This window comes from Temnothorax nylanderi, unplaced genomic scaffold, assembly GCF_030848795.1.
Source record: "Temnothorax nylanderi isolate EJ_2023f unplaced genomic scaffold, tnyl_v1.0 TNYL_tig0578_pilon, whole genome shotgun sequence".
Classification (NCBI taxonomy): Eukaryota; Metazoa; Arthropoda; class Insecta; order Hymenoptera; family Formicidae; genus Temnothorax; species Temnothorax nylanderi.
In genome coordinates this window covers 4,605-18,093 of record NW_027249640.1, presented here as the reverse complement: position 1 = coordinate 18,093, position 13,489 = coordinate 4,605, and the positions used below count along the sequence as shown (strand labels likewise).

At 39.7% G+C, this 13,489-nt stretch overlaps 1 protein-coding gene across 1 annotated transcript; it reads left to right on the top strand.

Annotated features, from left to right (window-relative positions):
- Positions 1-2,924: 2,924 nt before the first annotated feature.
- On the top strand, positions 2,925-8,159 carry LOC139784052 (uncharacterized). Its single transcript, XM_071723218.1, has one exon. It carries the CDS (start codon positions 2,925-2,927, stop codon positions 8,157-8,159), a length of 5,235 nt encoding a protein of 1,744 aa, XP_071579319.1.
- Positions 8,160-13,489: the final 5,330 nt, after the last annotated feature.

The following is a 13,489-nucleotide window of genomic DNA, read 5'->3' as shown; positions in this document are numbered from 1 at the left end:
AATGTTAAATTGATCGTGGAGAAATGGTAAAGCTATTCAATAAATTTTTCTTTATAAAGTCACATAAGAAATATTGTACTTATTCTGAAGATAATGAAAAGACTTCTTCTAGTTAAGAAGCAATTCATATACCTATCTTGCGAAAGAGCAATTCATTCATATTTTCGCAAGATTATAGCATGTTATGAAAAGTGATACAATATAATCAAATAGAAACTTACATTGTTGGAGATATATCAAGGAGTTCAATTAGAGTAGCATGTGATATGTAAATATTATGTGAGTCGTATTACCTGTAACAAAAAAAAAGAAGAATTATTAATATCTAAAATCTTAAAGAATTTATAATTGGGGATCAATAATATTAAATAATCGATCGACAACACGTAAAATGCTTATTGTAGGGTAGACATGTAGGTTGAGACATGTAGGGTATAATCGATAAATATTATTAGTGGTAGTACAAGTAGAAAGATATAAATCTTGTTAGCAAAATAAATTAAAATCACATATCATAAATTTCTTTTCATACGATGCTTTAGTTTTGAGAAAACTAAATTTAAAAAATTAGCATTTAATAATACTTTTCGTTATTTAAAAATTATTTAACTTATAAGCTATTTAACGCTCTATCAAAATGTAAATAGAAGATCTAACTTAAAGTACAAATAAAATAATTCAATTTAACAAGATTATAAATAATGTCATTCACTGTCTTAGAAAATGATCCGTGTTATCGAAAAAGTTATTTAAAAAATTAACAAAACTTATTTTTTATACTGATGATTTACAAAAACATGTATTTTTATAAAATAAATTGTATTTTCTTAATATTCTGCATTTATTTTGATACAGAACCACTAATGAAAAAGGTATTGGACTTGTAGACAATAATGTCATTGAAAATTTTAAAAGTTGAAAATAAAAAAAGCTTATATTATAATTTTCAATTTTTTAAATTACATATTTTTCGCAAAACAAAGAATTAAATATAATATATTTTATTCTATACATCAGTTTATCTTTTATGTGAAATTCCCCGATTGTATTAATTATCAAGCATGGATCAGTTATTCATTTAAATTAATGTTAATTTTATTTATAAATCTGAATTATATAATTAATTTATTCTTCATACAAACTTGATTAGAAACTACATTCCTTGGCAACTTTTTAATTATCAACTTTAAATATCTTGATAACTTGAAAACTTAGATTGAAATTCCGTTAAAGCAAAATTTACTTATAATTAACTAAAGTATTAAATTACGCTATAAGTATTAAACATCAAATTACGTTACTCCTTTCTGTACGTTTAGGAAATCTAATTGGTTAAAATTTCAAAACTCCAGTCTCAATTATATTTAGCTTAAAGGATATTGATACATACATATTTTTATTACCTACACAGTGATAAATTAAATACGTTATGTCGATTAACTTTAAATTATTCAAAAAACTATATGATAAGAGGATAGTATTTATCATATCATATTATATCAGCGTATAAAGCAATATGTAAAAAACTTATCTTTAAAAAAAAACGCCAAGCGTACGTGCTTAGTATTAAGGGCAACGTACTCCTTTTGTATTTTTTACTACAAAAATAATGATATTAAGAGATTTGCGAATATGATAAATTAGTAACATCTGATTTTCTTAATTACGTTTCTTTATTATACTTGTTATATATACATCTGTTTTTTCTTTAAATGTTACATTGCTGTATTTGTTGGGTATATGTTATTAAAAGTATTTGTTACTGTTACTCGTTATCCATTAATAAAAATAACTCGTTATCGTTATTATTTTTATTTTATAATAAAAACGTTATAGAGTTACTACTCAACCTTGTATCCTATTCCAAACGTACAAGCAAGAAATTTAGAATAAAAAAATTATTAAGATTTACGCAAAAAACACTTGGCGTGTCCTTTCTATGTATGCGTGTGTTGCAAAAATATTTGTAGGAAACATTGAAGTTGTTTACGATGCGGGCATATCAAGTTCTTTTTGTCCTTTTTGAATCTTAATAATTTTATTTTTTTCTAAATTTCTTGCTTTTATGTTTGGAATATGATACAAACTTGAGAAGTAACGTGTTACATGTAACGCTGCTGTAAAATGAAAATAATAACGGTAACAAATTACTTTTAATAACATATACTCAACAAACACAGTGTTCGAGATCGCGAAAGCTCGAGATCACGAATGCTCTTGAATATTCTTTAGACGACTGTGTCATGAGTCACAGCGGCAGTGTAACACGATATTTATCCAGCGGACCACCCCTGTTGCTTCGCGCTCACGTCATAAGATTTATTCTCCGTACGAAGCCGAGTCACTCTCGACGATCGATACTCTAATCTCAAAGACAATGGCTATATGCACCTTCGGTATTTCAGTTCGAGAAGCTTCTATTCCATGACATTTTGACCTTAGCTAAGCATTCGTCATCCCTGACGCGTTCTTTGTCTCGCGTTGGTATAAAAACCCGTAGAACTTACGGCGCGTCGCCAGTCATCAACAGTGCGTTAGTAGGTCACGATCTGTCATCGAGCGATATTGTGATGGTCAGTTTCTCATTCACGCGCGGGTTATCCAACGCGTACAAGCGAGAAAGTGTTGATAGAGAATTCGCTTAAAAACGCCCGCGTTTCCGAGTTCACTTAAATTCAAATACATTTATAAGTTATGTCACTCTTTAATTTCGACATTATTTTTGGTTGTTAAATAAACTATTGTGTTACTTCAAGCTTCCGGTGTTAGTGGTCTCTCACGCACTATCCCTTCCTCACTCACACGCGCGCGAACATTTCTGGTCCTTCGAGCCGGATATAGATATTATATACCGGCAATCTTACATCATCGCTACGAGTGTGAGTGTCAATGCGTGAACCCCGTGACACCTACGAAGCGTAAAGATGAGCCTCGACGCGGAAGGCGCGCTGAGGAGTCAGCATGACCTCTACGGGCGCATTTCACGAATCATGGAAAACCTGAGAAAATTAGGAGAAGCGAAGATAACGCCTGGAATGGTGGAATCAAGAATCGAACTGCTGGATTCTTACTGGACGAAGTTTCACACCGTTCACGACACGCTCCTCACCACCTTTTGGAGCGCAGTCAAGGAACATGAATATGTTAAATCAGATTTTGTCGGAAAAGCCGAAGAAGCATACATGACGCAACGCTCAATGCTTGTAGATTTGAGGAAGGAATCGCGTGGTCAACTCGGACACGCAAGTGCCATACGAGGGCATGAAGGAGAAAGCTCTCCTCGGAAGTCGCTGCCACGAATTCAGCTTCCCACCTTCACAGGCAGGTACGATGAATGGTCCGCGTTCAAAGATCTTTTCGGCTCGATAATAGATAAGGACACCGGGCTGTCCAATGTGGAGAAGCTCCACTATTTAAAGTCGTGTGTGAAGGGAGAGGCAGAACAATTGTTGAAAAATCTACCAACAACCGCGGATAATTATAAGAGGGCGGTGACCCTGCTAACCGGACGTTATGACAATAAACGATTATTGGTGAGAGCCTGCTTCTCAGCTTTGACAGCGCTGCCGAAGTTGAAGGACGAGTCGGTTCCGGGATTAAGACGATTGTTTCATACGATGATTCAGACCGTCAGCTCGCTCGAGAGCATCGGGCGACCTGTCGACAACAGTAGCGATTTATTCGTGCACATCTTAGTAGAATTACTAGATCCCAGCTCCAGGCGCGAGTGGGAGAATAGTATAAGCAACTCTACTGACCCTCCAGCTTATGCCGAGCTGAAGTCGTTCATGGAATGTCGCTTGCGAGCCTTGGAGGCTCTTCATCCGAGCGGTCGTGAATCGAGCACGACCGGCAAGGCGAATGGTGTCAATCCGCAAACGAAGCGGACACACTTCGCGCAGAAATCAACCGCGTCGGGTACAACCGCGCCGGGTACGACCGCGTCGGGCACGACCGCGGGGTCGAACGGGGGCAACCCGCAAGCGAGGCGGGCCCAGCCAGCACGGAGGCAGCCCGGAAGCGGAAGGTGCTCCTTGTGCGAGAAGGAGCATTACATCACGGGCTGCGGCATGTTCCAGGAGAAGTCACCTACGCAGAAGAAGGAGTTTGTAGAAAGTAAAGGACTTTGCTACAATTGCCTCGGGGAGCACTTCGCTTCTTCATGTCCGTCAAAGAAGACGTGTGGAGTGTGCGATGAGCGGCATCACACTACAATCCACGACGTTTGTCAGCGCAGGAACGATGCCACAGGGGCATCTACCTCCTCGCTACATGCGAGCAAGTTCGGTGGAGATCGAGCGGTCATTCTCCTCGCGACGGCTCGCGTTTCCATAATGGACAGGTATGGAAATCAAGTTTCTGCACGTGCTCTGATTGACTCAGGTTCCGAGGTCTCACTGGCCGCTGAGTCGCTCGTGCAGCGTCTACATCTTCCTCGCTCTCCCGCCTCTATCGTCATCTTTGGAGTGGGTGGCAGCAAAACGGGGTCGTCAAAGGGCAAGGTCGATCTCAAGGTTACATCGCAGGCAACCGAGGCGGCGATTCGGGTAACCGCATTGGTGTTACCTCGCATAACAATTTATGGAGAACGCATCAATTGGGGGAAGGCGGCATGGCCTCACCTCGATGATCTGCAGCTGGCAGATCCTGACTTCCGGGCCAGGGATCCTGTGGAGATTCTATTGGGCGCGGAGATCTACGCAGCAATTCTGGAAGACGGAGTGCGGAAAGGGGAGCCGTACACACCCGTGGCGCAGCGGACCACTCTAGGATGGATCCTCTCGGGTGCCGTCAAGGATACTGGGCCGCGAGGTCCAGCCATTTCTCACCACTGCTCAATCGGTGAGGATTTAAGCGCCCTCGTGAGACAGTTCTGGGAACAAGAGGAGCCGACGCGAGCTCCATTACCTCTCACGGAGACCGAACAACAATGTGACGACCTTTTCAAGAAGACACACAGCCGGACAGAAGATGGGCGATATATGGTGCACCTGCCAGTCGCACCGACTCTACCTCGTCTCGACGAGACGAAGCGAATAGCGGAGAGAACACTCAAAGGCATGGAGCGGAAATTCGAGTCTGACGGAAGGCTCTATGTATTATATGCTAATTTTCTAAAAGATTATGAAGTGTTGCAGCATATGACCCCCGTGCCGCAAAGTTGCGAGCTGAAACAGACACGTACCTGTTACCTGCCACACCATGGAGTCCTGAAGGCTGCCGGAGACGAGGTCAAGATACGAGTCGTCTTCAATGGATCGGCGCAGCTTACCTCAGGCGATTCCCTGAACCGGCACCTATACACGGGGCCCAATCTATTGCCGACTCTGGGCACCATTCTGACGCAATGGCGACAGCATCAGTTTGTCATGGTGACGGATATCGCCAAGATGTATCGACAAATCTTGGTACATCCCGACGATCGGGATCTTCAGCGGATTCTTTGGAGGAAAGACCGCGCCGAGGCGGTTCAGGAATATCGCCTCAACACCGTGACGTACGGCCTCTCATGTGCACCGTACCTTGCAATCCGGACGCTTCATCAGCTTGCAGCGGACGAGGGACACCGCTTTCCTCTCGGGGCGGCTGTTTTGGAACATGACACATACGTCGATGACATCTTCGCCGGAGATGATTCCAAGGAAGGCGCACGAGGCTTAAGAAATCAGCTGATCGAGATCTGCACGGCGGGCGGCTTTCCACTGAGCAAATGGGCCGCTAATGACGAGGAACTATTACGTGACATTCTGGAGGATCGTCGACAATCTCGCAGCCTGCGGGAGTGGGAATCCGATGTCGGCCACTCCACCTTAGGCATCCAATGGCGCCCTTGCCTCGATGCCTTTGCATTCAAGGTACGTCCTTGCGGAGAAGGAAACATTACTAAACGAATTGTGTTTTCAGAGACGGCGCGTCTCTTCAATCCACTAGGATGGCTTGCACCAGTGGTGGTACGAGCCAAGATCTTGATACAATCGTTGTGGCTACAACGAATTGAATGGGACCAGCCTTTGTGCCCTGAGGATCACCGAGCGTGGCAATTGTTCCGCAGGGAGCTTCCTCTACTCGAGAAATTGCGGGTGCCGCGCTGGCTCAACACCGGTGGAGAGAATCTCAGGATGGAGATTCACGGTTTTGCAGACGCATCAGAACGGGCAATTGCAGCAGTGGCCTATCTCAAGGTCACTAACGACTGCGAGAGTAAGATTTCTCTGCTGCAGGCGAAGACGCGGGTGGCCCCGCTTCGCCAAGTATCGCTCCCGCGCCTGGAACTATGCGCTGCCGCATTGTTGGTTAAGATCATCGAGGATGTGGAGATAACATTGGACCTATCAGGCGCACAAAAACATGTCTGGTCTGACTCTAAGGTGGCTCTAGCTTGGATACAGGGCCACCCGTCAAAATGGAAAACGTACGTGGCAAACCGAGTTGCTGAAATTCAGCGAGCTCTTCCGGACGCAATTTGGCATCACATTCCGAGCGAGGAGAATCCATCACGAGGACTCTCGCCCAGCGAGTTACTTCAGCATCATCTGTGGTGGCAAGGACCGATCTGGCTTCAATCTAGAGACAAACTCTACAGCCAGATCTTACCAGAGGAAATCGGGGACTTGCCTGAGCAGCGGACGCACGTGCACCTTGCATCAAAGGACCCGGAGGAAGATCCGAATCTTCTCCGATTCTCTGGATTCCAGCGCTTGCTGCGCGTTACAGCATGGGGTCTACGATGGCTTAATGTTTTGCAATCTCGTCATAAACAGTTTGTTACAGGAACATTGACGCCTCAGGAACTCGAGAATGCAGAGCAGAGGTGGATCCGAGTCGTACAGGAGGCCTGGTTTGCAGACGAACTGCACGCGCTGGCACGCGGTCAGGCGTTGTCAAGGCGGAGCAGCATTTTGAAAATGCACCCGATCATAGACGAGAAGGGCATGCTTCGTGTCGGCGGGCGGCTGAAGCACGCCATTCTGAGCAGAGACGAGAGGCACCCAGTGATTCTACCACGACACTCTCATCTGACGAACCTCATCGTGGACGCCTACCACCGGCGAGCTCTACACGGTGGCGTACAGCTTACGCTCGGTCTATTAAGACAACGCTTCTGGATTCCAGGCGGACGGATGAAAGTGAGGCAGCACATCCACCGTTGTGTGCGGTGTGTGCGATGGCGGGCGGCTTCCCCACACCCACTGATGGGGGACCTTCCGCGCCCGCGGGTACGGGCTTCACGACCATTCACTCATACGGGAGTGGATTATGCAGGACCGATCTTGTTAAGGACAACTAAAGGACGGGGTCAGAAAGCACACAAGGGATTCCTGGTCATCTTCGTGTGTCTCAGCACACGAGCGGTGCACCTGGAGGTGGCATCAGATTACACCGCAGAAGCATTCATAGCAGCCTACAAGCGCTTCGTATCCAGGCGAGGTCTATGTACGGCGCTGTACAGCGACCAGGGGACCAATTTCATCGGAGCGGACGCTCAACTACGAGCTCTATTTCTTGACGCCATCAGGGTTCACAGCATTGCAAACACCCTTGCAAATGACGGCGTACAATGGCGATTCAACCCACCTTCGGCACCGCACTTCGGAGGCATATGGGAGGCAGCGGTAAAGTCAACAAAACATCATCTGCGAAGAGTGATTGGAGACGCCACCCTGACCTACGAGGAGCTCTCCACCTTCCTGGCACAAGTGGAGGCGTGTCTCAATTCGAGACCTTTGTCACCTCTCTCTGACGATTCAGAGGATCTAGCAGCCCTTACACCGGGACATTTTTTGATAGGCGCAGCCATCAGCGCTGTCCCTGAGCCGTCACTAGCAGAGGAGCCAACCGGCCGTCTATCTAGATGGCAACTTCTTCAACAGCTAAGGGACCATTTCTGGAAAAGATGGTCTTTCGAATACCTCCAAGCTCTCAATTCAAGGCAGAAATGGTGGACCAAGCACGACAACCCACGAGTTGGTGATCTGTGCTTGGTGCGGGGCGAGCAGACTGCACCTACCAAGTGGCCCTTGGCACGGGTGACTGCCATCCACCCCGGAGAGGATGAGCAAGTCCGAGTGGTCACCATACGGACCGCAGCTACCACTCTGAAGCGGCCCACGACGAAGATTATTCTATTGCCACGGGTCGGTGACCCGGAAGATATTTAAGACCTTGAGCGAGAGTGCTGCTTGTAGTAACTTACGTAGAGTTGGTTCACAGATTGTATTAGTCTCGCCATTAAATTATATTTCGTCAGATAACCTGACGAGGCAGGCGGAATGTTCGAGATCGCGAAAGCTCGAGATCACGAATGCTCTTGAATATTCTTTAGACGACTGTGTCATGAGTCACAGCGGCAGTGTAACACGATATTTATCCAGCGGACCACCCCTGTTGCTTCGCGCTCACGTCATAAGATTTATTCTCCGTACGAAGCCGAGTCACTCTCGACGATCGATACTCTAATCTCAAAGACAATGGCTATATGCACCTTCGGTATTTCAGTTCGAGAAGCTTCTATTCCATGACATTTTGACCTTAGCTAAGCATTCGTCATCCCTGACGCGTTCTTTGTCTCGCGTTGGTATAAAAACCCGTAGAACTTACGGCGCGTCGCCAGTCATCAACAGTGCGTTAGTAGGTCACGATCTGTCATCGAGCGATATTGTGATGGTCAGTTTCTCATTCACGCGCGGGTTATCCAACGCGTACAAGCGAGAAAGTGTTGATAGAGAATTCGCTTAAAAACGCCCGCGTTTCCGAGTTCACTTAAATTCAAATACATTTATAAGTTATGTCACTCTTTAATTTCGACATTATTTTTGGTTGTTAAATAAACTATTGTGTTACTTCAAGCTTCCGGTGTTAGTGGTCTCTCACGCACTATCCCTTCCTCACTCACACGCGCGCGAACACACAGCAATGTAATAAAAAACAGATACGTAACAAAAGAAACATAATTAAGAAAATCAGATGTTACTAATTTATTATATTCACTTGGCGCAAACCTCCTAATTATTTCTGTAGCATTGTCTTTGTAGCAGAAAACAAATTGAATACAGAGCACATATTTGGCGCTTTTTTTACTTACGTAACCAACACCGTCCCGGTCATATTTCACATTAAGATATGACAATTTTCTTTGTTATTCTTATTTTGATTTATAATTAAATTGTAAATACATGAATAATATAATAAATTGTAAATACATAAATGATATTTTTGTAGAAAAGTAGATAGTGTTAGTCCTGGTTACTAGTACTGAAGTTTCAAACAAGATTTTGTGTCCACCTTCTAGATTGTGTTTTACTAGTGCTAATTATGTTACAGTCGAAAAAACCTCTGTAACTCGAAGAAAACTTCTAGAAGTCGAAGAAAAAGAGGAGATTAACTCGACGTATTTTTCCATCGTACCAATTACCTTAATTTACCTCTACAACTCGAATTGTTTCGAGGTATAGAGATTAATATTATAATAAATTGACCTCTGTATCTCGAATTTTGATCAATAAAACCTCTATAACTCAAAGTAAAAAAATTTTGCATCAGTTTCTCTATATGCATCTCTATAAATAAATATGAATTTACTTCTTTAAAAGTTATTAAAGTTATTAAAATCTTTTTGTTACTCTGTTGTTTTTTACGGTAACTTTAAGTTATTTATGCGTATAACCCACACAGCATGAAATATTTCTTATAAATTATTTTTTGAAATATTTTAATAAAATATTTCAAAAATATTTCGTAAATATGTGTAAAACATTTTAAAATATTCTATTAAAATGTTTCACAAAAATATTTTACTAATATTCCACACATATTGTAAGAAATATTTTTATTAGATCGGCATGAAATATTTCAAGAAAAATTTCAAAATATTTTTAATATGTTTTATGAAATATTTTTGAAGATGTATGAAAAATCCTTTACAAAATATTTCTGCAATAGGGGAACCCGGGGCATAACAGGAACGCTAAGGTTTAATCAAGTTTACAACATATTAACAATAAATAAATGAACTTTGTTTTGTACTAAAATATTCTTTGAAATGTCCCCTATAAGAAAAATACAAGTTTTACTACAAAAGAATAGTTTAAAAGGACAAAATTATTATTTTTTAAAAACGTGAATTAACCTTACTATATATTTTATGCGAGGTAAAACGGGATACCTTATAAAACTTATTTAATTCTCAAATATTAATGTCTAAAACTTGTTAAAAGTAATTTGTCATGACACACAATATTTGTAAAAATGTATTATTCCATTTTCAATTAATAATAATTATTGATAATTATTACATATACTTTTCTTAGTATACCCACATTTTTCTTATTAAAACACATAAATATTATTAAAATATCCTAAAATATCCTAAAAATCAAAATGTGGTTTAATAATTTGGTGTAATATATTGCACAACATATAGCATAACACTGATAGGATATTATATGAAAAAATCATGCCCCGTGGACTAGTGCCCTGTTATGCCTCGAAGTTTACTTATATATATTGTACAATATATATATTGTTGTTTAACAATTAATATACTTTTGAAAGCTAGCTGTGTTGTTTATAACTTATTGTTTATACGAAACTTCCGTGACATTGATCTTTTACACTAACGGTCAGTCAGTATCGAACGCTCATGACAGACGGTTGCTTCTTACGGACTGGAGAAGGTGAGTGGCCTCCATAAATTCATACCCACATTTATAAAATCACAACGATTACTTTCACTCTAGTGTTCCTCCTTATGGCTGGCACCTAGAGGAGGCCACATATAGAATACCTTGTCACCCGTGACCGGTCACCCGTCAGGTTAAATTAAACTGTTACAATCTACATCTCACACAGCACAGTATGTATTGTAATTTATGTGTATAAAGCATTGCGATCTTTATGTTCCATTACTCAAATTGTAAAATACTCTGTTTAGTTGGTGAAGATGATCCGAATAGAGACCGAAACGTACGTTTAATTCCATAGAAGAATAAATATAATTTCAAGAAATATTTCAAAACGATGTAATTCCTGGACATATCTGTATTTTGGAAATACTTCATGACATATTTCTGAAATTTTTCAAATCTTGCGATGAAATTTTTCCAAAATATTTCAGAAATATTTCATGCTGTGTGGGAATTTCAAAACCTCTATAAGTCGAATTTTTTTCCACACCTCTATAACTCGAAATACTCGATAACTCGAATTATTTTCTATTCCCTTGAGGTTCGAGTTAGCGAGGTTCGACTATATATGTTTTAGTCTTAGTCTCAGCACGTTTTGATATTCTTTTATGTGTATGCTCATCATTATCCCGGTTTTTCCTGTATAGACTTTTTAAAAACTGATTGACTAACCAAAGTCCTCCCATCCTTTCTCCGCCCTCTCCCCTCCCCATCCACTCCTCCCTTGGTCGATTATTAAATATGAAAAGGACACCTGTCGAGAAGCAACTCAGTATCAGATTGCTTCTCGATGATGAAGTGAACTGAAATGTTCACGAAACACGTCGGAATCAAATAAAAAATTCACGCGGCTCCAACTTGGAAACCAAACTCAATGCACATACATACCGCGAAAGCCTCAAATATCAGATGTTATTCATCAAATTATTCATGTCAATTTATATTACTGCATACATCTTCTTTTGATAAATGTTGTGATTTTTTATTTTCATGCAATAAATTAATTAAAACAAAGTAAAAAAGGGTTTGAAACTTCTTCATTATCCAAATTACACTTTTGCACGCTTTACTATGCGCTTGAAATGTATGTACATATACATATTGTATACCTACTGTTTGAAATATATTAAAATATTATATATAAAAACGCATTTATATTGCAAACACATAGTTAAGCGCGCAGGTAGAATGAACCGTCGCGTACTTTTTTAATTTCGTGTTACACTCTTAATTAATTTAATAATGGACAAATTTATTTCACTCGATTGCGAGCAACGTCTCATATTGATATCGGAAGCGAAAATGTTTAGCGAAAGAAATCTAAGCGGCATCTAAGCATCGATCAGGATCGATAGATCATCAATAACAGTTTCTCATATTCCGACAATAATCGAATTCTCACGATAATAACCTGAAAATTAGATTCGTCATTTATACGATGGGTAATATCATATAAATAGACTAGGATGATAATATGAAACAACGCAATTAAATCATTAAGATCTTTATTTTTTTTCTCAAAGTATTCCTATCAAAGTATAAAATAACAGTAGACTTATATTAAAATTAAATTTTATAATATTTATGTCTTTCTTTATTAAATTAACGACTTCCCTTTCCATAAGCGAGGCGCAATACTTTAGACCGGTACTGTATATATATAAATACATTAAATTTTAAATGTAAATAAAAACTTAATTTAAAAAAAATTATAAATAAATCAAGAACATATATAATAAGAAAAATACAACTTTGCTGTTTGTTTGTGTAAAATTCAATGTAAAGCGTAAAGCTATACATTTACTATTGTTTATACAGTATTTGAAAGTTTCTGTGTTTGTTGAGGAAAAGTTGAATTTCAACTTCATCAATACAATACATAATTATATATATAATAATCTAGTATATTTTATGGGACGCTAATGCTATATTAGACAATTCATTTACAATGACTCATGGAACTGATTAAATCATACCATTGTTACGAATTTCTTTTGAAAATTTGTGAACGAAAATATCTGCGGCAAGGTCATATATCTGTAACAAAATATTTATTTGCTTATACGGTATGCGTTGATATTGAAATGTCATTTTAATTGATTGCCTTCTTTGAATCAATTAGTCGTGCATAATTGTTGTATAGTAGGTATTGTTAATTTGATTAGTATCACTGTATTATTGTATTATTTATATTTTATTGCCCATACTTTCTTATTCAATTGGAACATAAATAAAAAAGAATTATTTCTAGCAATATTAAATGCATAAATATATTAAAAACGGCTTGCAATTGTTTATTCGTTTTCTTAACTGTTTTTATATGAATATATCCAGATTGGCAGATTAGGAAAATTATTTCTCTTTAAAAATTTGGTGAAACTATTTAACATATTCCACTCACACATTAGAATCGCAGGTAATTATTTAGAGTAGGGAGCACCTCTTATGACCTTGACCTTGACATATATTGTAGAAATTATCCTCTTAAGTAACCTTCGAAAGATTTTAGCCGTCACTCGTTATTCATTAAAAAATTATTAACAAAGAAGTTTGAGAAATATAACAGTTTGTGTCAGTGCTAAAGAAAGTATAATAATTTGTTGATATGTCTGTATAGATACAGTACACGTGTGGGCGGGAAAAAGGCGGTGCTCCCACCCTGAAAAAAATCTAACTTAACCCAAACCTATTTCTGATTTGAAATTGAAATTGAAATTTAGTTGACCCTTCCTCCGCCCACGCATATGTTATATGTTCCTATGTAGGTACATACGGGGTGTGAGAAAAGTATGGAAACCCTGAAAAAT

Bases quoted from the DNA above. Each gene is read 5' to 3' on its own strand.
- LOC139784052 (XM_071723218.1), top strand. From the start codon at position 2,925: ATGAGCCTCGACGCGGAAGGCGCGCTGAGGAGTCAGCATGACCTCTAC.